At 43.9% G+C, this 25,837-nt stretch overlaps 2 protein-coding genes and 1 long non-coding RNA gene across 4 annotated transcripts in view; 1 reads left to right on the top strand and 2 right to left on the bottom strand.

The window, feature by feature from the left end:
- Asxl2 (ASXL transcriptional regulator 2) overlaps nt 1-25,837 on the bottom strand; it is a 236,140-nt gene that overhangs the window by 108,723 nt on the left and 101,580 nt on the right. The gene's annotated exons all lie outside the window — the stretch shown is intronic.
- The window catches only part of LOC143270197 (uncharacterized), a 128,316-nt gene that overhangs the window by 18,661 nt on the left and 83,818 nt on the right, over nt 1-25,837 (top strand). The gene's annotated exons all lie outside the window — the stretch shown is intronic.
- On the bottom strand, nt 377-24,695 carry LOC143270193 (uncharacterized). Of its 2 annotated transcripts, XM_076559187.1 has the most exons (4): nt 24,315-24,695; nt 7,969-8,020; nt 7,094-7,189; nt 377-6,143 (listed from the first exon to the last, which is right to left on the bottom strand). In XM_076559187.1, exons 1-4 carry the CDS (start codon nt 24,415-24,417, stop codon nt 5,960-5,962), a joined length of 435 nt encoding a protein of 144 aa, XP_076415302.1. In that variant the 5' UTR covers nt 24,418-24,695; the 3' UTR covers nt 377-5,959. The 2 variants fall into 2 exon arrangements, with proteins under 2 accessions (XP_076415302.1, XP_076415303.1); XM_076559188.1 differs by lacking the exon at nt 7,094-7,189.

Genomic DNA, 25,837 nt, shown 5'->3' with positions numbered 1-25,837 from the left:
CCAAGGCTTTCACATGGTACACCTGTGATTCTGGAGTCAATGGACAAGGTTTCATACTTAGTACCTGTGGCCCATATTGGACCTCTTGAGCTTTTACATTATGAACAACTGGTTCAGGAGCCAATTCAAATGAGGGTGCATCTTTACATTGTAGTTTAGAGCTGAGCTCTATGGGTTTTCTACCTGCAGGTTTGGGTTCCTGATCTGATCCCATAGAGAACATATCTTCTGACTCCAACTGTTTGTTGAGCTGGTCGAACATCCCACCTTTCCACCCAGATGAGCTTATGTCTTCATCCTGTCCAGCCTCAAGAGTTAAATCCATGGGTACCCTCCCTTGATACTCTTGTGTAGAGACTAAATCCATGAATCTTACTCCTTGTGTTTTGGCTTTATTCACAGGTTTTAGACTTTGCTGCTTCAGACAAGAGACAATCACACGTTTGCTATCTTGTGTTTGTGGCCGTGAAGTCAGTTCCATGGGTTTTACATTGTGTTGATGAGGCTCTTGCAACACCTCCATAGGCTTATCTTGAAACAGCATCCCTGGTGCAAAAGTCATGGGGCTCTCCCCTTGCTTCTTTGGTTCAACCCACCCCACAGTTTTCAAATCCTGAATTCTTGAACCTGGGATCAACTTCACAGATTTCATACCATCTGACTGGGAACTACCTGGGGATATCACTGTAGATTTTATCCTCTCTAGACATTGTCCTAGAGTTAAAACTGCAGATTTCCTGTCTTCTAACTGTGGTTCTGAAGGTGGTAACTCAGATTTTAAACCTTTCAAGGTGGAGCCCGGAGGCAGCTCCTCATGTCCTTATCTCCTGCTTGTATCCCCAGGGTTGCCAGCATAGATATGATTTTCCCCAGCTCTGACTTTGACCTTAACTCCATAGATTTGACGTCTTCCAAATGTGGCCCTGGTGTTAACTCTTCTTGCTTTGAGGCTGTGATCTTCTCTCCTGGTTTTATATGTCCCAAATGCTGTCTGTGGATTGATGTAGAAGATTCTACACCTTGTGCCTGTGCTCTTCTGATCAACCCAGAATGATCTGCACCTGCTAAGTGTTTCCCAGGAGTCAATTTCTTTGATTCTGCATTTGGTATCTGTGGTTCAGATGCTAGTTTATAAGACATTTTGCCTTCAAAGTTTGGTACTAGATTCTTTGTGACATATTTTATATCTTTAAAGGCTGGCTCTTGTACTATTAACTCTGGCTTCATCCCTTGCCTCTCTGGCTGTGTAATCAACTCAAATATTTGTATACACTCTAACTGTGACCCTGAGTTTAACCCTGAAGTCTTCACACCTTGAGGTTGAGTTCCTGGAATTACATCAAAAAATTTGACATCTTGCAGCCATGGCCCTGAGTTAAAACTCACCTGCCTTGTATCTTGTAGGCCTGGAGTCACCTTTGCTTATTTGGGATCATGTATCCCTAACTCTGGAGCCATAGGACTTATACCATGAGACAATAATCCTGGGGTTTGCTCCCCATATTTGACTCTTTGATATTTCTGCCTAGAAGCCAACTCAGAAAATTTGGTATCTTGGTGCCACAGTCCTGGATTAACCGGCTTAGCTATCACTCTTGGATGTTGCAGTTCAGAGGCTGGGATTGGGCGTTTCATGCTGCAAAACTCTGATAGTTCCTGAGGCAACACAAGCTTCTTATCTTCAACCTGTGTCTCATGGCTTAATGGCAAAAACGATTCTGGTATCAATGCCTGAGGCTTCCTATCTTGAAGCTGAACACCTGGCATGAACTGTACACATTTGAAACCTTGGTACTTGGGCTCTGGGATCGCATCAGAGAATCTCACATGATGCAAGCAAGGTCTTATGTTTATGTCTACCGACTTCCCAGGTTGTGGTTGTGGTTGTGGTTGTGGTTCTGGAAGCTTTGGCCTCAGGATAAAATCTGATGATCTGGTTTCTGGCCCCAGGGAACATGGTATTTCATCATGAGATTTCACACCATAATGTGGGGGGCCTGACATGAAATTTACTGGGTTTTCCCCTTGAAGAAGTAGCCCTTAATATAACATTGGAAACTGGACACTTTGCAATTTGGGCCCTGGAATCAATTTCAAATTGACACTTAGCTGTTGTGGGCCTAGATTTAAATCCACAGATTTCACATTAGGGGACTGTGTTCCCTCAATCCGTTCCTTCAGTGATAAACTTTGTAGTCGTGGCTCTGGTTTTGTCTTTTCAGGATCTACCTCTCCTGCAGATGAAGATTGTATTACATTTACAGAGTTCTCATTTTGCAACTGTGATTCTCTATCCATTTGCCTAGACTTTACTTTCTGGACCTGTGGCCTTGGGATCACATCTTTAATATGTGGTTTGGGTCCTGTAGTTAGTCCTGCAGGTTCTACAACTTGTACAGGTGGTTCGGTGATTACTTCTGCAGACTTCAAATTCTGGGCAAAGGACTCTGATTTCTCACCTTGCACTCCTGGTTCTAGACTAAACTCTAGAGATCTCACTTCTGAATATAGGTCTATGATGGCTCCCTGGGTATCATCAGCTTTAGAGAATGACAATCTGAAGGTCTCTGTGTCTTCATCTTCCAGTTTCAGAGTTCGTTCTGGTGGGTTAGTAACTTCTAAACCTGGTTCTAGAGTCACTTGAACAAACTTCACATCTGGGGGCTGTGGCTCTGGGGCCATCACTCCTGAGCTCATAGTTTGAACTTCTGAATCTAGTAGCAAATCCAGAGTATCTTTAATTGCACTTCCTGATTCTGGAATCTCTTCCATCTCTTTTACAACTTGGGTCCCAGGTTCAAGAGTCTCTTGGAGTGGTGGTGAGCTCATCTCCACAGATTCTGAGGTCTGGCTCAATGGTGCTGGACTCATTCCTAATGATGATTGTGGCAACGGAGCAGATTCTTCCACCTGCCGGCAAGGGTCAGAGGTCACCCTTGCTTCTGAGGCTGGATGCTGTAGGGTCAGTCCTTCAGGTTCTAGGAAATGATAACTTGGTTTGGGGGTCGCTTCTAAAGATTTTGTTGCATAAAAGTGTGTGCTTGGGATCAGTTCACCAACTTCCATACTCTCCACCAGTGCCTCAGAAAGTAGACTCCTACCTTCTACAAATGGAGTCTTTGTATCCTCAAGCAGTGGTACAGGGGCCATCTTATCAGAGCCGGTGCTTTGGGAACATGGTTCTGGGGCCAAGTTCACAGATTTTATATCTTCAAGCGATAGTCTTGGAGTCAACTCCACCATTTTTATATCTCCTTGTATCTCCTGTGATAGGGCTGAAAGAGCTTCTTCCATACCTTGAGACTGAGAATCAGGGATCCAATGTACTGATACATTACTGTGTAACTGTGGACCTGGGGCCAATCCAGCAGACTTTTTGTTTTGGAGTTCGGGTTCAGTTGTCAGCTGGCCAGATTTCACATCTTGAAACTGAGACTCAGGGGCCGATGGCACAGATGTCTCACTTTGCAGTTATGATATGGAGGTTAATTCCTCATATTGCATATTCTGCTGATGCAGTTCTGGGGCCAAATCTATACATACCACTGTTGAGGTTGGTGGTCCATATTTTTCCATTTCTGGGACTAAATCTGTGGTTATGTCCACAGATTTCATACTTTGCAATCTTGGATCTGGGATTAGGTGCTCAGATTTTACACTCTGTAGTTCTGGGGGTAAGTCCACTGAATCCCTAACCTTATGCTGTGGGATTCTGCTCCCCCCCAAATATTCCATTTCCTGAAGCAGTGGTATGACTGGCCCTACTTCAGCTTCTGGAACTTGATGCTTTTGGCCCCTTCCTATAGGTACTGCACCTTGATCTGGTGGTGCTGGGATTGTTCTCGTGGATTCCATTCTTTGATGATGTCACTGTGGTGTCTCCATAGGATCCTTCACTTGTGGCCAGTTCAGCCCCATAGATTCTGTCATGTTGTGACTTTGCCTTGGGCTCACCTCCGAACAGTTTAAGTCTTGGTGCCATGGGGTGAACTCTGAAGGGTCTGTGACCTGATGAGACAGTCCTGGAGTCAGTGACACATACTCTGTGCCTCGAGATTGTGGCATAGTCCCCACGGAGACTCCAACTTGACCCTGTATCCCAGAAGGCAATTCCAGAGACTCTTTGATTTGAGGCTCTACAATTTGTAGTGGTGTGATCATTTCTGTGGGAGATGCCTGGACTAGCGGGGTCACCTTTAGAACATGCAGGGACTGACCTGACGGTAGTAGGTCATCAATCATTCCTGGTGGTTCCAGGACTTTAGATGGTGGCTGTGAAGGTACGCTTCTAGATTCTACAGTTCCTACTGGGACAGCAGTAGTCGGAACATCTGGTTGAGCTGACACTGGGGTCAAATTTTCAGCTGGAGGCTGTGAGCCTCGGATCAAAGCCCTAGATTTAGTAATGTGTGTCTGTCCTAGTGGAATCATCTGCATGACATCCATGGCTTGTTTTGCCACTGGAGATACTTTTGTATCTTCAGTGGCTTCAGGCAGTGCACTTGAGCTAATTTCCATTGCATTTTGATGTACTGGACTGGGAGTAATCCTGATGTGTTTTGTGGCTTGATTCTGTGACCCCAAGGTCATGGTCAGTGTTCCCATGTCTTTATGCTGAGGCTGGGGAATCATTTCCACAGCTTCCACAACTGTCTGCTGTGGCCCTCAACTCATACTTCCTGGTCTTATGGCTTGATAGTTATGCAATGTATCCGTCTTCACTGATTCCATGACTTGGTATTGTGGCTTTGGGGCTATTCCTACTGGTTCTATGCCATGTGGACTTAATTTGTCAATCATCCCCATGGAATCTGTGACATGAAACAATGCCACAGGAGTTACCTTCATGTCATCTGTGACTTGACTCAGTCTTGAGACCATGCTCTTTAATCCCGTGGTTTGATCCTGATGATGGGTTACTTCTATCGGTTCAATTACTTCATTCAATGGCTGAGGAGTTATACTCACTGTTTCTGCTTGATTTGGTGGCTGTGGGGAAAACCCCACAGAGTCTATCACCTCCGACTGTGGTTCTGGGTTTATTCCCATTAAGTCCATTACCTGAAGCAATGCCAGTGGTGTGACCTTTATGCTGTCAGTGGCTGAAGGTGGTATCTTGGGTGTCAGCTCCTTATGTGTCTGTACCCTTTTTTCTGGAAGACCTATGACCCTCTGCTCTATATTCAGCTCTAACACATGCTTTGAATCCTTTTTCACTACAGCTTGTTCTTCCTGAATTATGTTAACCCCTAAATTTCTGGGAGATGGAGTGCCTGGTGATATAACTAAAGGATTATATCTAAGTTCTTGGCGGTCATCCTGGGGTTGTGACTGCCTGTTTGAGGGAAATGGCTGTGAAATGATTGCTTCCGTCCTATGGACTTCAGAATTCACCCCAATGTTCATGTGGAGATGAAATGATGGAGGATCTGGAGATGTGTTGGTATTTTGCTCAGCACTCTGAGGAATGAGTGTAGGTAACTGAGTTTCCGGGAGCTCTTCTTCAGGGACTCCTTGTACATCCATCAAATGATTGAGTATGTTCCAGGATTTCTTCACGGGCAGAGGCACCACTTCTTGTTGCAAAGTAGAAACCTTCTGAGACATATGTCCTTCCAGTTCTCCTCTGATCAAAGGAGAGAGCTGGAGTGGAGCCCATACCAGGGGTCCTGGACTCTCATCCAAATCAGAATCTGACCCATGATTTGATTGCAAATGAGTCTCTCCCTTATCTTTTGTTTTCTCTTGCTCACAAGGATCTAAGGATTCTAAAATAGAGCTAATGAAGGAAGTTTGAGCTTGTAAGGGAGGAAGAAGTGCCAAATTCGGAGAAAGAGCTGATTTCTCAGGATCTGTCAGCCGAGAAGTAGGCAGGGCTGTGCCAGGGCTCCTGGGCATAGATGGTTCCTTCTGGGAGGAAACAGGTCCACTATCGCTCTGCTATTGCCAAGCTGTTCTTTCAGGAAACATTGGAAGATAAGACAGGCTGGAGCTGTTGTTGGATGATGCAGAGGACATCAGTAGAAGGCTTTCCCTTTTTACAGTAACAGCTGGGTGGGACAGCCTTCTGAACCACAACATCAGAGACGGAGGAAGAAGTCACATCTCGGGATTCTGAAACATTCAGCTCCATAAGCGTTGATCTGAGAAACAAAGAGAAATGTTTTCATTTTCTTTGGAATCAGTAGGGAAATTAGAGAGAAGGAAGGGAGCGGCTATTTCAAACCCAAAATATTTCTGGTCTAAGGGAGAAATGAGGGAAAAGAGGGGTTGCATTTACAAACATCAATCATTTATGTAAAGAATTCCTCCACCAAGAGCAGAGGAGACGAGTCCATCAGTAGCGTACATGCTATACCAATAGAGAAGCTGAGTTCCCTCCCTATAGCCCACAGGAAAAGAAAAGAACACAGTGCCCCAGTGCCGGGCAAGCAGAGACAAGTAGATGCCCTGGGCCTCACTGGACAGGCAAAGCTAATCAGTGAGTCCCAGGGAGTGACTCTACCTCACAACCCAAGCTGGATGACTCCCAGAAATGACACCCAAGTTTTACACAACACACACACACACACACACACACACACACCTGTGCTTGGCTTGGCCTGAGTTTGAGCCCTAAGACTCACATGTTGGAAGGAGAGAACTGACTCCTGTGGCTTGTACTCTGACTGCCACATACATGATGTGGCTCCTATGTGCACACATGCACAAAAATACAAATGAATTATATATATATATATTTACACAGTGAGGCCTAGAGAAATAGCTCAGCAGTTAAGAGCAGTGACTGAGTGACTGCTCTTCCAGAGGACCCAAGTTTGAATCCCAACATCCACATAGTAGGCCACAAACATCTGTAACTCCAGTACCAGGGGTTCATATACCCCCTTTTGTTCTCTGTGGGCACCAGGCATGCATGTGATGCATATACTTACATGCAAGAAAAATATCCATACACATAAAACATAAAACAAATAAAACTCAAAAATTAGTTCTCCACTGCTCCTCAAGCTAACTTTTTCCTTTACCTCCTTCCTTTACTCTTTCTTTCTCTTCTCTCTCTGTCCCCTGCCTAGTAACTCTGTTTCCTGACCTTGCATTATCCAGATGTTGGAAGATCTGTCGCAGACTCCTGTCTATTGACCAGAATACATATTCCTGGGTCCAGTCAGTAGGAAGTCCTGAAATACTGGACACAGCAGAGGATGTCAGTGGGATTGAAGTGACATTACAGAAGGAATAGAAGGATAATTTAGGAGGGAGGCAGTTGGTCTCAGAGTAAATGAAGTCAGAGTGCCAGGTGTTTTACGTAGAGCATTCACAATGAAGATGGTGTCATGGGTAGAATTTCTATTCCTGTGGGGAACCCCAATGAATATAACGTTTGGGGGGACAGGCTTTGTTTCAGCTTACAACACCCAGGTCATACTCCATTGCTGAGGGAAGTCATGGTAGGAACTCAGGGCAAGATGGATCCAAGAGGCAGGAGCTGATGCAGAGGCCATGGAGCTGCTTACTGGCTTGCTTTCATGGTTTGCTCACCTTGCCTTCTTGTACCCCCTGAGACCACTAGTTCATGCATGGTACCACCCACAGTGAGCTGGACCTACCCACATCAATCATCAATTAAGAAAATCCAGCCAGGCATGGTGGCACATGTCTTTGATCCCAGCACTCGGGAGGTAGAGACAGGTGGATCTCTGAGTTCAAGGCCAGCCTGGTCTACAGAGTGAGTTTCAGGACAGCCAGGGTTATATATAGAGAAACCCTGTCTTGAAAACCAAAAAAAAAAAAAAAAAAAAAAAGAATGAAAATGTACCACAGGCTTGCCCACAGGGCAATCTGGGGGGGGGGGGGTGTAAATTAAGGTTCCCTCTTCCAAAATGATGGCAGCTTATATCAAGTTGACAGGAAACTAGTCAGCATGGGTATCTGTCACAGGACAGTCTGTAGACAGGCTCTGCTTACCGTGTCAGATCAGCTGCACTGACGTTCATCTCTGGTTTTTCCAACTGTGAAACTGTAACAGGAGCAAAGAAACTGTTAGCATAGTGACTGATGACGTCATCTAACAGAACCCCCTTCATTTAACAATTAGGGGAGCAAAGATGAAGTCCCACCCATCGTGAAGCTGAGGAGTGTACAGCACACCTATCGAGGTTTGTTTTGCTTCTAAAGCATACTATCCTGTCTTCACCATGTCCTAGAAGTGACCCATGAGAAGCCCGGAATGGGAACACAGCACCGGGGGACACAGAGATCCTGATACATCTTCCCTTCAAAGATGGCCATCCCACATCCACATCCGTGGTAGAGGAGTAAAGGTAATGGACCTCCTGCACCAAACTCTTCATCTTTGTCCATTCTCCTCTCCCATACTTTGGCCTCTACATGAAGATGTAGGGACAGAGAAGCCCGAGGAAAGAAAACAATGGAGTATGGAGCTGTCTGACTGACTTTGGAAGGAAAGATGTCAGAGAGATGGGCGTACTCTCCAGGCACACCCTCTTTTTCAACTTTCTTCCCCTTCAAGTGGAAAGAGTCCTAAAGCAGGTCCACAGTTGATCAGTCATCAGTCTTGAGCTGACCCATAAGGATAGAACCCTTCTGACCTGTGAGTTTCTGAATCTGTTTTAGAGATGTGTTTTGTTGCTTAGGAGCCTAGAGAAACACACAAAGAGAAACCCAGTCAGGTTTACGTCCTGGTTTGGGGATTTTATTGACAACACATCTCATCTTATCCTATAAAGCAGCTAAGCCAGCCTCAGAAAGACCAACATCAAATGATTCTTCTCCTTTGTGGGTCCTAATTTCATAGAGTACATAACCTCATAGATGTAAACATGCCATGAAAGTAGAACTGACTGGAAGAGTTAAGGACACTGTGGGGAGACAGTGAAGGAGAGTGGGGAGGGAGGGGACGGTGTGCAGTGTAACAGTACCAGATACAGTAGATACACACAGTGAAATGATGTTTAAATAATGTAGGACCGTTTCAACATAGCACAGTGGTCAACACACTATTCCATACTAATAACAAAGTGGGGTTGCTATGGTCATAGCAGTGGTGCAGAAAAACCAAACATGTACTCATATGGTTTGTTTGTTTTTAAGACACTCAACTAAATAGAAATACCTGGGAACTCCCCCCAACAACATTGGATCCAATGTTATCCCCCAACTTGATATGTTGAAATCCTAACCCCAAGGTAATGGTATTAGTAGATGGGGTGTTTGGGAGGTGGCTATATCATGAGATGGAAAAACTACAAAACACTGTTGTAGAGAGTAAATAGTAAATAAGACATCCTTTGTTCATGATCAGAAGGTTTGATGGTAAAATGACATTACCAACAGAATCTATAGATTCTTTAGGGATGCTGTGTAATCCCTACCCAAACCCCAGTGACCTTTTTTGCATAAATGAAAACCCTGTCCTAAAAATCCCATTGGAATTACAGAAATCCCTCAGGAGCCAAAACAACCTTGATAAAGAACAGTCAGGGCTGGAGGGACGGCTCAGCGGTTAAGAGCACTGGCTGCTCTCAGAGAGGTCCTGAGTTCAGTTCTCAGGAACCACATTGTGGCTGACAACCATCTATAATGAGATCTGGTGCCCTCTTTTGGCTTGCAGGGATACATGCAGACAGAACATTGTGTGCACAATAAATAAATAAACTAACTAGCTAGCTAAATAAATAAATAAATAGCTAAAAAAAAAAAAAAAAAAAAAAGAACAGTCAGAGGACCCATACTTTCTGATTTTAAAACTTTGTACAGAGCGGGGTAGTGGTGGTACACACCTTTAATCCCAGCATCGGGAGGCAGAGACAGGTGGGATCTCTGTGAGTTTGAGATCAGCCTGGTCTACAAATGAATCCCAGGACAGCCAGGCTACACAGAAAAACCCTGTTTTGAAAAAACAAAAAAAAAAAAAAAGAAAAAAAAGAAAAAAAAAGAAAAAGAAAAAGAAAAAAAACTGTGTAAAAAAATACAATACTCAAAAATAGTTGTGGTACTGGTTTAAGAATAAATAGACCTATAGAGTAGGGTGCGTTTTTGGCGGCGGCGCACGCCTTTAATCCTGGCACCTGGAAGGCAGAGGCAGGCAGATCTCTGTGTGTTCGAGGCCAGTCTGGTCTACAAAGTGAGTTCCAGGACAGCCAGGACTGTTACATAGAGAAACCCTGTCTCTAAAAACAAAACAAAACAAAAAAAAATATTTAAAAAATAGACCTATAGGATCAAAGGAATCTAATATTAAAAGTCAGCTGATTCTCTACATAGGCACTATGACCATTCAATGCAAAAAGAATAAGCTTCAACCAGTGGTGCTGATGCAACTGGATAACCACATGTAAAGAAATGAAGTTGGGCCTTTTACTTCATATCATATTTAAAAACGAACTGGAACCGGGCGGTGGTGGCGCACGCCTTTAATCCCAGCACTCGGGAGGCAGAGGCAGGCGGATCTCTGTGAGTTCAAGGCCAGCCTGGGCTACCAAGTGAGTTCCAGGAAAGGCGCAAAGCTACACAGAGAAACCCTGTCTCGAAAAACCAAAAAAAAAAAAAATAAAAAAATAAAAACGAACTGGAGATGGAGTAAAAACCTAAATGTAAGAACAATTTAAGTTATGAAACTCTTTCCAGATTAAAAAGAGGTGAAGAATTAGGCTTGGGGAGATGGTTCAGCGGTTAACAACAGCACATACTGCTCTTGCAGAGGACCCAAGTTTGATTCCTAGCATCCATATCACACGGCTCACAATCCCCTGTAACTCCAGCTCCAGGGGGATCCAGCACCTCTGGCTTCTGCTGGCACCTGTGCTCATGCTCACACTCACAATTACACAAGTACATGATTTTATACACACACACACCCCTTTAAAAAATAATAATAATAAATCTAAGCAAGAGAAAGGAGTGTAATGGTTAATTTATGCCGACTTGGCTAGGCTATGGAGCCCAGTTGTTTGGCCATATATTAGTCTAGAACATTTCTTTGACAGTAATTTTACATATGATTAACATTTAAAATCAGTACACTTTAAAGCAGATTGCCTTCCATACTGTGAGTGGGCATCACCCAATCAGCGGAAGGCTTTAAGAGCAGAGGCCAGAACTCCCTGAAGAGGAAAGAATCCTTCCACAGGCTGAAGCACACAAAAGTGTACCCATTTTTCTATCCTGTCCTGTCCTGCAGAGTTTGGGCTTGGGACAATGACATTAACTCTTACCCAAGTTTGTCTATGAATTTCAGAGGAGCTATGAGAGCCTATTTCTTAACCTTAGTATATCCTCTTTGGTGTGGTGTGTGTGTGTGTGTGTGTGTGTGTGTGTGTGTGTGTGTGTGTGTGTGTGATAAAGAACAACCTGGTCTTTGGTCCAGATTCTTGGTACCAAACTCCAAAAACCCTTGCAATTCCATGAGTATTGAGGGTGTTTGTTACATTAATGAGATGGAAATTCAGATTTGCTTCGATTTTTAATTGAGGAAGTTGGAACAATCATCATTCTAAAATCTAATTCAGACCTGACCAATCAATATATTTATGCATAGATGTATAAATCCCAAACAAAATATCAGCAAACTGAATCTAATGAATCTAATTAAAGTATTGGGACCAACATACAAATGTGTTATACGTATCCTAGGAATTCACAGCTGGTTTATTATCTTACATTCTCAACAACTCAGTACATTGATTGAACAAACAAGAAAAAAATATATGACCATCTAAACAGAGGCAGGAAATATACTTAATATTTAGCACACAGTATAAAGAGATTTAATTTAAAATTTTAGAAGATTTTTTTAAATTAACACTAATTCTTGCTAAAAACTTCCTTAAATTGGGAAAGAATATTTGAAAAACATACATAACTGGTGAATTATTGAAAAATTTTCTTGACTTAGTAAAGAGACAGATGCCCACAACACATTGCTACTGAATATTGTACCCATAAGTTATAATCATATGAAGGCAAGGTGAACCAAGACATAAGATTAGAAAAGAGGTAATAAAACTGTTGTTATTTACACATGACATAATTTAGAGAATATTCCTACAGGAGAATAAAGTCAAAATGATACACTTAGCAGGGTTCTCTAAGCAGCTCAATATGAAAAGATCTGTTGTATTCTCAGGTTTCGGCATCATTTGTATAAAATGGTATTTACAAGGGGTGGTGGTGGTGCATATCTTTTATCCCAGCACTTGGGAGGCAGAGGCAAGTGGATCTCTGTGAGTTCAAGGCCAGCCTCGTCTACAAAATGGATTCCTGAGTAGCCAGGGCTATACAGGAAACCCTGTCTCGAAAAACCAAAAAAAAAAAAAAAGAAAGAAAGAAAGAAAGAACAGTATTTACAATATTATACCAGGCCTGTGGATGTAGTTCTTTGGTGGACTGCTTGCAGAGAGCACAAGACTCTGGATTTGATCCTTAGCAATAAAATAAGTAAATAGATAGATATAGCTGATAGATAGATAGTTAGATAGATAGATAGATAGATAGATAGATAGATAGATAGATAGATAGATAGATAGATAGATAGGTAGATAGATAGGTAGATGGGTAGATAGATATACGATATAGATAACAGAAAGATAGATAAATATAGATGATAGATAGATAATAAAATGCCATGCCAAATCACACATTATGTGCCTCCTGATGATTATCATTACCTATGAACTATGTCATCTCTCCCTAGCAGAAAACAAATTCTGATAAATCTTAGAACCAACTTCCTCATGGTTCTAGTTCATATTGAGTTACTGAAATAGAATACTTGTGATCAGCTCATTTATGAGGGAGAGAGGTTTAGTTGGCTCCATGGTTCTGGATGTTTAAGAGCCTAATGCTAGTATGTCCTTAGTTTCATGTGAGGATGTCTCTTAGCCTAGTGCTAGCATGTCCTTAGATTCACGTGAGGATGTCTAAGAGCCTAGTGCTAGCATGTCCTTAGAATCATGTGAGGATGTCTAAGAGCCTAGTGCTAGCATGTCCTTCCCTTCACATGAGGATGTCTAAGAGCCTAGTACTAGTATGTCCTTTCCTTCACCTGAGGATGTCTAAGGTCCTATTGCTAGCATGTCCTTAGCTTCACCTGAGGTCTTTGCGTAGCTTCAACTCACAGCAGACAGAGGCAGAGGAGCAAGTGGATGTGTGTGGAAGACAAAAGGGGTCCTGACTCCTGTGGCAGCGAACCCAGTCCTCAGAGAGTGAGGAGCCATGCCTGTGAAACCTTACTCAGTCTAGAAAGAATGGCATTAAAACCGCTTGAAGGTCGCACTTTCCAACCCTGCTCCCCTGGCAAATGCATTTCTGCAGGCGTTCTGGATAAACCTCAACTCACTCACATGAAGCATGAGAGACAGCAGTGTGTGAACTGACAACATGGAGGGGGCATTATAATTTTTCCTAATTTCAGAATATTTTAGACATCTGTACAATCAAATATAATCATACCCACCCCTCCCCACTCCAACTTCCCCCATATAATCTCACAACATATCCACCTCCCAACTTCATGCTTTTCTCTTTTATAACCCACTAAGTCCAATTAGTGTTGCCTATATGTGTATGGCTACACAGCATGGGTATTTGATCAACAAAATGTTGATTGTGAAATTTAGAGAAATGACCCTTTTATCCAATACATGAATCAAACTAATAAAAGAAGAGAGACTCTGTAGAGTAGAATACAGAAACATATTGTTCAACATTCAATATGTTGTTCAACATTCAATATTGAGTTTGGCTAAATATTAATTTATGCCATTAAGTGACTGTGTGACTATTTGAATTTAAATGCTGGTGGGTATTTGAGGTATTAAGGAATTATTCAGATTTTATTGTTACATTTTTAGGTGTAATAATGATATTGTGATTAACCTGTTTTTCTTTTGTTTGTTTTTTTCTTTCTGGAGTGGGGCATTATCTCAAAATATACATACTACAACATTTACCGGTGTTATATTTAGGAAGTGATCTCCTATGCCAATGCATTCAAGACTACTTCCTAATTTCTCTTTTAGCAGGTTCAGAGTAGCTGGATTTATGTCGAGGCCTTTGATCCACTTGAACTTAAGTTTTGTGCACAGTGACAGATATGGCTCTATTTGCAGCCTTCTACACGTTTACATCCAATTATGCCAGCATCATTTGTTGAAGATGCTTTCTTTTTTCCATTGTACAGTTTTGGCTTCTTTGTCAAAAATTATATGTTCATAGGTGTGCGGATTAATGTCAGGGTCTTCAATTTGATTCCATTGGTCCACATGTCAGTTTTTATGCCAGTACCAAGCTGTTTTTATTACTGTAGCTCTATAGTAGAGCTTGAGGTCAGGGGTCGTGATGCCTCCAGAGGTTGTTTTATTGTACAGGATTCTTTTGGCTATCCTGTTTTTTTGTTTTTCCATAGGAAGTTGAGTATTATTCTTTCCAGGTCTGTGAAGAATTGTGTTGGTATTTTGATGGGGATTGCATTGAATCTGTAGATTGCTTTTGGTAAGATTGCCATTTTTACTATGTTAATCCTGCCTATCCATGAGCATGGGAGATCTTTCCATTTTCTGACATCTTCAATTTCTTTTTTCAGGGACTTAAAGTTCTTGTCATATAGGTCCTTCACTTGCTTGGTTAGTGTTACCCCAAGGTATTTTATATCATTTGTGCCTATTGTAAAGGGTGATGTATCTCAGACACAGGGATCGCCCAATGACAGAGCAATGGATGAGATCTACATGAACAACATGGACGTGAGTGGGGGTAAGGAAGGGAAAGAGAGGGAAAGAGAGCTTAGAGTACCGGGAGATCCCAGCTGGATCAAGAACAGAGAGGGAGAACAAGGAATAAGAGACCATGATAAATGAAGACCACATGAGAAAAGGAAGAAACAAAGTGCTAGAGAGGTCCACAGAAATCCACAAAGATACCCCCACAATAGACTACTGGCAATGGTAGAGAGACAACCGGAACTGACCTACTCTGACAAAAGGATGGCCAAACATCCTAATTGTCATGCTAGAAATCTCATCCAATGACTGAGGGAACCGGATGCAGAGATCCACGACCAGGCCCCAGGTGGAGCTCCAGGAGTCCAATTGGTGAGAAAGAGGAGGGTTTGTATGAGTGAGAATTGCTGAGATCAAGATTGGAAAAAGTACAGGGACAAATATCCAAACGAAAGGAAACACATGAACTATGAACCAATAGCTGAGGAGTCCCCACCTGGATCAGGCCCTCTGAATAAGTGAGACAGTTGATTAGCTTGATCTGCTTGGGAGGCAAAAAGTCAGTGGGACCGGGTCCTGTCCTCAGTGCATGAACTGGCTGTTTGGAACCTGGGGCTTATACAGGAACACTTGGCTCAGCCTGGGAGGAGGGGACTGGACCTGCCTGGACTGAATCTACCAGGTTGAACTCAATCCTCAGGGGAGCCTTTGCCCTGGAGGAGATGGGAATGGGAGGGGGGGCTGGAAGGAAGGTAGGGGGGAGAAGGGAGGACAAGAGAATCCGTGGCTGATATGTAAAATTAAATTTAATAAATTAATTAAAAATAAAAATAAAACATTTTCCATGAAATTATTTCCAATTTGCTTCAAAATGATTGAGTAACAGGTCTATGAAGATTAATCAGACCACCTTTAATTTTTTTTTTTTTTGTGATATATATTTTTTATTTTACAATACCATTCAGTTCTACATATCAGCCATGGGTTCCCCTATTCTCCCCCCTCCCACGCCCTCCCCTTATCCCCAGCCCACCCTCCATTCCCACCTCCTCCAGGACAAGTCCTCCCCCGAGGACTGTGATCGACTTGGTAGACTCAGTCCAGGGAGGTCCAGTCCCTTCCTCCCAGACTGAGCCAAGTGTCCCTGCATAAGTTCCTGGTTTCAAACAGCCAACTCATGGAATGAGCACAGGACTTGGTCCCACTGCCTAGATGCCTCCCAAACTGATCAAGCCAATCAACTGTCTCACCTATTCAGAGGGCCTGATCCAGCTGGGAGCCCCTCAGTCTTTGGTTCATAGTTCATGTGTTTCCATTCATTTGGCTATTTTTTTTCAATAATTGAGTAAAACTGAAATTTATTATATGCCACAGTCGTCCTAGGGACCTCCATGCTATATATATAGCCTCTATGGTTCTATGGGTTGTGGTCTGATTGTTCATTTTATATCTAGAATCCACCAATGAGTGAGTACATACCATAACTGTCTTTCTGGGTTTGGGTTACCTCACTCAGGATGATTTTTTCTAGTTCCATCCATTTGCCTACAAATTTCATGCTTTCATTGTTTTTCTCTGCTGAGTAGTACTCCATTGTGTATATGTACCACATTTTTTTCATCCATTCTTCCGTTGATGGGCATCTAGGTTGTTTCCAGGTTCTGGCTATTACAAATAGTGCTGCTATGAACATAGCTGAGCATGTATCTTTATGGTATGTATCAGCATTCTTTGGGTATATGCCCAAGAGTGGGATGGCTGGGTCTTGAGGTAGTTCGATTCCCAATTTTCTGAGAAACCGCCATACTGATTTCCATAGTGGTTGTACAAGTTTACATTCCCACCAACAGTGGAGGAGTGTTCCCTTTGCTCCACATCCTCTCCAACATTGGTTGTCATTGGTGTTTTTGATCTTAGCCATTCTAACAGGTGTAAGGTGGTATCTCAGAGTCGTTTTGATTTGCATTTCTCTGATGATTAAGGATGTTGAGCATTTCTTTAAATGTCTTTCAGCCATTTGTAGTTCTTGTTTTGTGAATTCTCTGTTTAGCTCTTTAGCCCATTTTTTAACTGGACTGTTCAGTGCTTTGATGTCTAGTTTCTTGAGTTCTTTATATATTGTGGAGATCAATCCTCTGTCAGATGTGGGGTTGGTGAAGATCTTTTCCCAATCTGTTGGCTGTCTTTTTGTCTTATTGACTGTGTCTTTTGCCCTGCAAAAGCTTCTCAGTTTTGAGAGGTCCCATTTATTAATGGTTGTGCTCAGGGTCTGTGCTGTCGGTGTTTTATTTAGGAAATGGTCTCCAGTGCCAATGCGTTCAAGAGTGCTTCCTATCTTCTTTTCTATTAAGTTTAGTGTAACTGGATTTATGTTTAGGTCTTTGATCCACTTGGACTTGAGTTTTGTGCATGGTGACAGATATGGATCTATTTGTAATCTTTTACATATTGACATCCAGTTATGCCAGCACCATTTGTTGAAGATACTTTCTTTGTTCCATTGTATCATTTTGGCTCCTTTGTCAAAAACCAGGTGTTCATATGTGCATGGATTAATGTCAGGGTCTTCAATTCGATTCCATTGGTCCGTATGTCGGTTTTTAAACCAGTACCAAGCTGTTTTTATTACTATAGCTCTATAGTAGAGTTTGAGGTCCGGGATGGTGATGCCTCCAAGGGTTGCTTTATCGTATAGGATTCTTTTAGCTATCCTGGGTCTTTTGTTTTTCCATATAAAGTTGAGTATTTTTCTTTCCAAGTCTGTGAAGAATTGTGTTGGGATTTTGATGGGGATTGCATTGAATCTGTAGATTGCTTTTGGTAAGATTGCCATTTTTACTATGTTAATCCTACCTATCCATGAGCATGGGAGATCCTTCCATTTTCTGATATCTTCTTCAATTTCTTTCTTTAGAGATATAAAGTTCTTATCAAAAAGGTCTTTCACTTGTTTAGTTAGTGTTATCCCAAGGTATTTTATATTATTTGTGGCTATTGTAAAGGGTGATGTTTCTCTGACTTCTTTCTCAGCCCTTTTATCATTTGTGTATAGGAGGGCTACTGATTTTTTTGAGTTGATCTTGTATCCTGCCACTTTACTGAAGGAGTTTATCAGCTGTAGAAGTTCCCTGGTAGAGTTTTTGGGGTCACTTATGTATACTATCATATCATCTGCAAATAGTGAAAGTTTGACTTCTTCCTTGCCAATTTGTATCCCTTTGATCTCCTTTTGTTGTCTTATTGCTCTAGCTAGAACTTCTAGTACTATATTGAATAAATATGGGGAGAGTGGACAGCCTTGTCTTGTTCCTGAATTTAGTGGTATCGCTTTGAGTTTCTCTCCATTTAATTTGATGTTTGCTGTTGGCTTGCTATAAATTGCTTTTATTATGTTTAGAAATGTTCCTTGTATTCCTATTCTTTCTAAGACCTTTATCATGAAGGGGTGTTGGATTTTGTCAAAGGCTTTTTCAGCATCTAGGGAGATGATCATGTGGTTTTTTTCTTTCAGTTTGTTTATATGGTGTATTACATTGACTGATTTCCGTATGTTGAACCATCCTTGCATCCCTGGGATGAATCCTACTTGGTCGTGATGGATGATTGTTTTGATGTATTCTTGGATTCGGTTTGCCAATATTTTGTTGAGTATTTTTGCATCAATGTTCATGAGGGAGATTGGTCTGTAGTTCTCTTTCTTTGTTGCATCTTTATGTGGTTTGGGTATCAGGGTAATTGTAGCCTCATAAAAAGAGTTTGGTAGTGTTCCTTCTGTTTCTATTGTGTGGAACACTTTGAAGAGGATTGGTATTAGTTCTTCTTTGAAAGTCAGGTAGAATTCTGCACTGAAACCATCTGGTCCTGGGCTTTTTTTAGTTGGGAGACTTTTGATGACTGTTTCTATTTCTTTAGGGGTTATTGGTCTATTTAAATGATTTATCTGGTCTTGATTTAATTTTGGTATTTGGTATTTATCCAGAAAATTGTCCATTTCTTCCTGGTTTTCCATTTTTGTGGAGTACAGGTTTTTGAAGTATGATCTGATGATTCTCTGGATTTCCTCATTGTCTGTTGTTATGTCTCCCTTTTCATTTCTGATTTTGTGAATTTGGGTGTTCTGTCTTTGCCTTTTGGTTAATTTGGCTAGTGGTTTGTCTATCTTGTTGATTTTTTCAAAGAACCAACTCTTTGTTTCATTGATTTTTTGTATTGTTCTCTTGTTTTCTATTTCGTTGATTTCAGCCCTCAATTTGATTATTTCCTGGCGTCTATTTCTCCTGGGTGAGTTTGTTTCTTTTTGTTCTAGAGCTTTCAGTTGTGCTGTTAATTCATTGGTATGGGATTGCTCCATCTTCTTTATGTGTGCATTTAGAGCTATGAATTTTCCTCTTAGCACTGCTTTCATAGTGTCCCATAAGTTTGGGTATGTTGTACTTTCATTTTCATTGAATTCTAGGAACTCTTTAATTTCTGTCTTTATTTCTTCCTTGACCCATTGATGTTTCAGGTGGGTATTATTCAGTTTCCATGAGTTTGTGGGTTTTCTATAATTTTTGTTGTTATTGAGTTCTAACTTTAAGGCATGGTGGTCTGATAAAATACAGGTGGTTATTCCAATTTTTTTGTATCTGCTGAGATTTGTTTTGTGTCCAAGCATGTGGTCAATTTTTGAGAAGGTTCCATGGGGTGCTGAGAAGAAGGTATATTCTTTTGTGTTAGGATGGAATATTCTGTAGATATCTATTAGGTCCATTTGAGTCATAACATCTGTTAGGTCCTTTATTTCTTTGTTAAGTTTCAGTCTGGTAGATCTATCTTTTGGTGAGAGTGGTGTGTTAAAATCTCCCACTACTAATGTGTGGGGTTTGATGTGCGTTTTAAACTTTAGTAGTGTTTCTTTTATGAATGTGGGTGCTTTTGTATTTGGAGCATAAATGTTTAGAATCGAGACTTCATCTTGGTGGATTTTTCCTGTGATGAATATGTAATGTCCATCCTGGTCTCTTTTGATTGATTTTAGTTTGAAGTCTATTTTATTAGATATTAGGATAGCTACACCAGCTTGTTTCTTAGGTCCATTTACTTGGAAAACCTTTTCCCAGCCCTTTACTCGGAGGTAGTGTCTGTCTTTGGAGTTAAGGTGTGTTTCTTGTATGCAGCATATGGATGGGTCCTGTTTTCTAATCCATTCTGTTAGCCTGTGTCTTTTTATAGGTGAGTTGAGACCATTGATATTGATGGATATTAATGACCAGTGATTGTTAATTCCTGTTATTTTTTTGGTTGTGTTGTGTTGTCCTTCTGTGGTGTATGTTGGTGTAGGATTATCTATTGCTTGATTTTTCATGGATGTGTTTAGCTTCTTTGGGTTGAATTTTCCCTTCTAGTGCTTTCTGTAGGGCTGGGTTTGTGGACAGGTATTGATTAAATCTGGTTTTATCCTGGAATATTTTGTTTACTCCGCCTATGGTGATTAAGAGTTTTGCTGGGTATTATAGTCTGGGTTGGCATCCATGGTCTCTTAGTGTCTGCATGAGGTTTGTCCATGATCTTCTATCTTTCATAGTCTCTATTGAGTAGTCTGGTGTTATTCTGATGGGTTTGCCTTTATATGTTACTTGGTCCTTTTCCTTTGCAGCTCTTAATATTTTTTCTTTATTCTGTGTGTTTAGTGTTTTGATTATTATGTGGTGAGGGGACTTTTTTTTTGGATCCAGCCTATTCGGTGTTCTGTAAGCTTCTTGTATCTTCATAGGTATTTCTTTCTTTAGGTTAGGAAAGTTTTCTTCTATGATTTTGTTGAATATATTTTCTGTGCCTTTGAGTTGGTATTCTTCTCCTTCTTCTATCCCTATTATTCTTAGGTTTGGTCTTTTCATGGTGTCCCAAATTTCCTGGACGTTTTGTGTTAGGACTTTTTTATCTTTATTGTTTTCTTTGACTGACGAATCTATTTTCTCTATCGTGTCTTCAGTGTCAGAGATTCTCTGTTCCATCTCTTGCAATCGGTTGGTTATGCTTGTTTCTGTAGTTCCTGTTCGTTTTGTCAGGATTTCTATTTCCAGCATTCCCTCAGCATGTGTTTTCTTTATTGTCTCAAATTCATTTTTCAGATCTTGGAATGATTCTTTCATCTGTTTAATTGCTTTTTCTTGGCTTTCTTTGATTTCTTCCCATTTTTTGTTCCTTTTTTCTTCCATTTCTTTAAGGGAGTTTTTTATTTCCTCTTTAATGGAGTTTTTCATTTCCTCTTTAAGGGAAGTTTTTATTTCCTCTTTAAGGGAGTTTTTTATTTCCTCTTTAAGGAAAGTTTTTATTTCCTCTTTAAGGTAGTTTTTCAATTCCTCTTTAAGGAAAGTTTTTATTTCCTCATTGAGGGAATGTTTTATTTCTTCTTTAAGGGCCTCTATCATCTTCTTAATGTCATTTTTAGGGTTGATTTCTTTTGTTTCTTCTGTCATGGTATGTTTAGGTCTTGCAGGTGTAGAATCACTAGGTTCTGATGTTGCCATATAGGTCTTTATGTTGTTGCCTGTATTTTTGCACTGGCGCCTACTCATCTCTTCCTCTGTGAGGTGCAGGTGGTGTCTGTGTCTGAGAGTGCCTCTCTTGTTCTAATTTTTAGTCTTGGTTTAGTAGGGGTTCTTGGTTAAATTGGTGCTTTTGGGCTATTTCTTCAGGGGCAGCTGATTTCGATCGGTGAATTATATACTTATGATTCTGGTGATCTGGTTTGGTGTCTGGGTAGCGCCTTCTTCTGTGTTCTCAGGTCACTTTTTGTTCATTTGTCAACTCCTCAGCTGATCTTGTTTCTTCAGACTTTAAACTGTAGGCATTTGAATCCTCTCCCAGATGGGTTTCAGCTGAGCAGGGTAGTCTCACCAACACCTCCAAGTTGTTGGGTTTCACAGGATCAGCAGCTGGGCCCTGGGTTGTCCTCAGACAGAGTGTTCAGATTCGTTCTGGTTCTGACCCACGGAGATAGCTTCTTCCCCAGATGTTGGGGTTAGGGGCGTCCCTGTTCCAAGCTGTGTCTGCTTGTCTCCGTCCCTGGGCCTGTTTACCTCTGCGGTCCGCCGCCGGGCCTGTATGTCCCTGTCAGCTGCCGCTGGGTCTGCCTGCCTCTGCGGGCCGCCACCGGGCCTGAATGTCCCTGTCGGCTGCTGCACGTCTACCTCAGCGGGCTGCCGCTGGGCCCGTCTTCCTCCACAGGCCGCCGCCACAGGCCTACCTGCGTCTGCTTGTCTTCGCCGCCGGGCCCGTCTACTTCTGTGGGCCGCTGCTGGGCCTGAGTGTCTCTGCTGGCTGCCGCTGGGTCTGAATATCCCTGTCAGCTGCCGCCGCTGGGCCCGTCTACCTCCACGGGCCCCCGCCGCAGGCCTACCTGCGTCTGCTTGTCTCTGCCACCGGGCCTGTCTACCTCTGTGGGCCGCCGCTGGGACTGAATGTCTCTGCCGGCTGCCTCCAGGCCTGAATATCCCTGTAGGCTGTCGCCGCTGGGCACGTCTACCTCAGCGGGCTGTTGCTGGGCCCTTCTACCTCCGCGGGCCGCCGCTGCAGGCATACCTGCGTCTGCTTGTCTCTGCCGCCGGGCCTGTCTCTCTTTTTTTTTTTTCTTATACTAAGGATTAAATATAGTGCCTTGTTCAGACTAGGCTCATTTACCAATTCTGTGTGCCTTTGATTTGCCTGAAATTATCCTTAATAAAAATCAAGGAAAGCCGGGCGATGGTGGCACATGCCTTTAATCCCAGCACTTGGGAGACAGAGGCAGGCAGGTCTCTGTGAGTTTGAGGCCAGCCTGGGCTACAGAGTGAGTTCCAGGAAAATCACAAAACTACACAGAGAAACCCTGTCTCAAAAAAACAAAAACAAAAAAAAGGAAAAAAATGGACCCGAGATGTAGCTCAGTGGTAGAGTGCTTTGCCTAGCATGAGCAATGACCTGAATTTGATCCTTACAAACACACACCTAACACACACACACACACACACACACACACACTGCACAAATGACTTGAATAGGCAGTTTACAAGAGAGAATTTCCAAATGGCTAATAAACCTGAGACACTGCTCAGTGTTTAGTTATGGGGGTTGCACATGAAATCACAATGCGAATCCAACCACTCACTGGAATCACTAAAATAAGAGGTGGATGTGCCAAGTCTGGGCAAGATGGCAGGACTGTGGGGGAGCCAGTCACTCATGATCTGCTCACATTATCAAAAACTCAGAAGAGGCTGACCTACTAACGTTAAACACGTGCACCACGAACTCAAACAATTCTTCTCCTCCTGGAAATAAAAATCCCACAGCAAAGTGTCACTTGATTTTGTCTCGTCATATGATTATAAATCTTTCTTTATAAAACAAACTCACTCTGCCGTCTGCCTCCCATCCTGTGATGGACAATACCTACAGCACCCTTACCACATTCTTTTTCCCAAAGTTATGTCATCTGAATGTCTCACTTCAGCTCGAGCTCCTAGACAGCACTTTCTCAGTTATCTAGAATATTCTGCCTCAGTGTCTATTTGATAATAGATCCTAAAGCTACCGTTAATACTACTTCCTTTTCTTCTTCTCCTCTTCCTTCTTCTTTTCCTCCTATTCCTTCTTCTCCTCCTATTCCTTCTCTTCCTCCTCCTCCTCCTTCTTTCTTCTTCCTCCTCTTCTTGGTTTTTTGAGACAGATTCTCCCTGTGTAGTCCTGGCTGTCCTGGAACACACTGTGTAGACCAGGCTGACCTTGAATTCAGAGAGATACTCCTGTACCATGCCCATCCTAAGGCTTCTTGAAGTGAATTAAGAGAAAGACAAGCTGGGCAGTGGTGGCTCATGCCCTTAATCCCAGCACTCTGTAGACCAGCCTGGCTTCGAACTCACAAGAGATCTGCCTGCCTCTGCCTCCCAAGTGCTGAGATGCGTGTGCCACCACTGCCCAGCTATTCTTGGATCTTGGTCAAAAGACTTAATGTTTCTTCCCGTTAGAAATGCCTGGGAGCACAGGGAAGTGTTGTACAATGTCAGATGAAGGACAGTACTGTCTTCATTTCACCTTGAGCTGCATTGGCTGCTGTTGTTTTCCACAGTGAAGCAGGGACCTTTGCAGCTTCGCGAAAAACAAACAAAACATTCATGAGAGAGAGAGAGAGAGAGAGAGAGAGAGAGAGAGAGAGAGAGAGGACGCACAGCGAACTCTGTGCTCAGCGGCTGCCACACTGTCAGGAGGATGTATTTCCCTTTTCCCACTTCACCGAAGTGTTTTGGGTTCTACAGACTGGCCTGCAAAACTTTCCAGGTCCTTGACCCCTGCCAGGTTTATGTGATGGCCTCCCGCTTCTTAAAGAAATGGTTTATCTTAGGCGTATAACTGTTTGCCGTACCACTTGCATGCCTGGTGCCTAGAAGTCCAGAGGAGGACAACCGTCTGGAGGGACGGGTGGTGCTGGGCTACCTGATGTGGGTGCCGCGAACAGAACTCGGTCCTCGGTTGGGCCATCTCTCCAGGCGCCCCGCCACTGCCCCCTTGAGATAGGGGAACACTCTTAGGGGAGGCCAGTTTGGAACTCACAGTGCAGCTCGGGCTGACCTCCAAACTGCAGCGATCCTTCTGCCTCAGTCTCCTCAGTGCTGCGAGTGCACTTCCAGCTTGGTTGTCTTGCCCTTTCAGTCATCCGAAGGATAGCCTACGCCGAGGCAGCTCGAGCCTGGGGCTCACGGGCTCCACTTACGGGGTCGTAACCTCTAGGGCCTACGCCTATCTGCTTGGAGAAAAGGTGCTGCGTGTTCACCTCCAAGGACTTGCCTTTGCCTCAGACAGTCGAGTGTCTGCACGCAGAACCTGCTTCCCACCTCTGTCTCCCCTGGAGACGCCCCCAAGTCCCTAGGACAGAGGCCGACCCGTCTCCATCCATCGCCACAGCCCCGACAAGGCCCGCCGCGATCCTATCCTGTGCGCATGCTCACACCCGAGTCTCCGATTGGTCGCCTAGAAGCCTGGGATATTTTCCCAGGATGCTCTGCGCTGCTGTCATGGCTGCCCCCGTGTGCCTGTATCCTCACATGGGACGCTAGTCCTGTGGGTGTCTTGACGGTGCCGGTGGCCACCAGACGCCGGCGACCTTGGCCCCTTCTTCTCCTTCTGCTTCCTCCTCCCCCGAGGGGCCCTCGCGGGACCCTGAATTGGGTCCAGTGATGCCGGGGGTGACGTGGACTCCGGAGCGGGCGCTGCTGAGGGGCTTCTCCACGGAGGCGGAGCGGCGGCTGTGCACGCAGGAGGGGCGCTGTGGCCCAGGTGGGGGCTGTGAGGACGGGGGTGCCGGCCCTGGGTACGGAGAGGGGGCAGGAGGGGGCTGTGAGGACGGGGATGCCGGCCCTGGGTACGGAGAGGGGGCAGGAGGGGCGCTGTGGCTCAGGTGGGGGCTGTGAGGACGGGGATGCCGGCCCTGGGTACGGAGAGGGGGCAGGAGGGGCGCTGTGAGGACGGGGATGCCGGCCCTGGGTACGGAGAGGGGGCAGGAGGGGCGCTGTGAGGACGGGGATGCCGGCCCTGGGTACGGAGAGGGGGCAGGAGGGGGCTGTGAGGACCGGGATGCCGGCCCTGGGTACGGAGAGGGGGCAGGAGGGGCGCTGTGGCTCAGGTGGGGGTTGTGAGGACGGGGATGCCGGCCCTGGGTACGGAGAGGGGGCAGGAGGGGCGCTGTGAGGACGGGGATGCCGGCCCTGGGTACGGAGAGGGGGCAGGAGGGGGCTGTGAGGACGGGGGTGCCGGCCCTGGGTACGGAGAGGGGGCAGGAGGGGCGCTGTGGCTCAGGTGGGGGCTGTGAGGACGGGGGTGCCGGCCCTGGGTACGGAGAGGGGGCAGGAGGGGCGCTGTGGCTCAGGTGGGGGCTGTGAGGACGGGGGTGCCGGCCCTGGGTACGGAGAGGGGGCAGGAGGGGGCAGTGTTGTTCTGTGGTCTGAGATCTGGTGGTCTGGGAAAGTTCCCGAGAGACAGACTTGAGCTGATTTTCTTCCTTTAGGACTGACAGGTAAGAGAGTTCGTCAGGAAAAAAAAATCGGGGTTGTGAAAGTATTGAGGCAGGTGTGAGCTGG

This window comes from Peromyscus maniculatus, chromosome 22, assembly GCF_049852395.1.
Source record: "Peromyscus maniculatus bairdii isolate BWxNUB_F1_BW_parent chromosome 22, HU_Pman_BW_mat_3.1, whole genome shotgun sequence".
Classification (NCBI taxonomy): domain Eukaryota; kingdom Metazoa; phylum Chordata; class Mammalia; order Rodentia; family Cricetidae; genus Peromyscus; species Peromyscus maniculatus.
The sequence above is the reverse complement of the archived record's forward strand: the minus strand, read 5'-3'. Positions and strand labels throughout refer to the sequence as shown.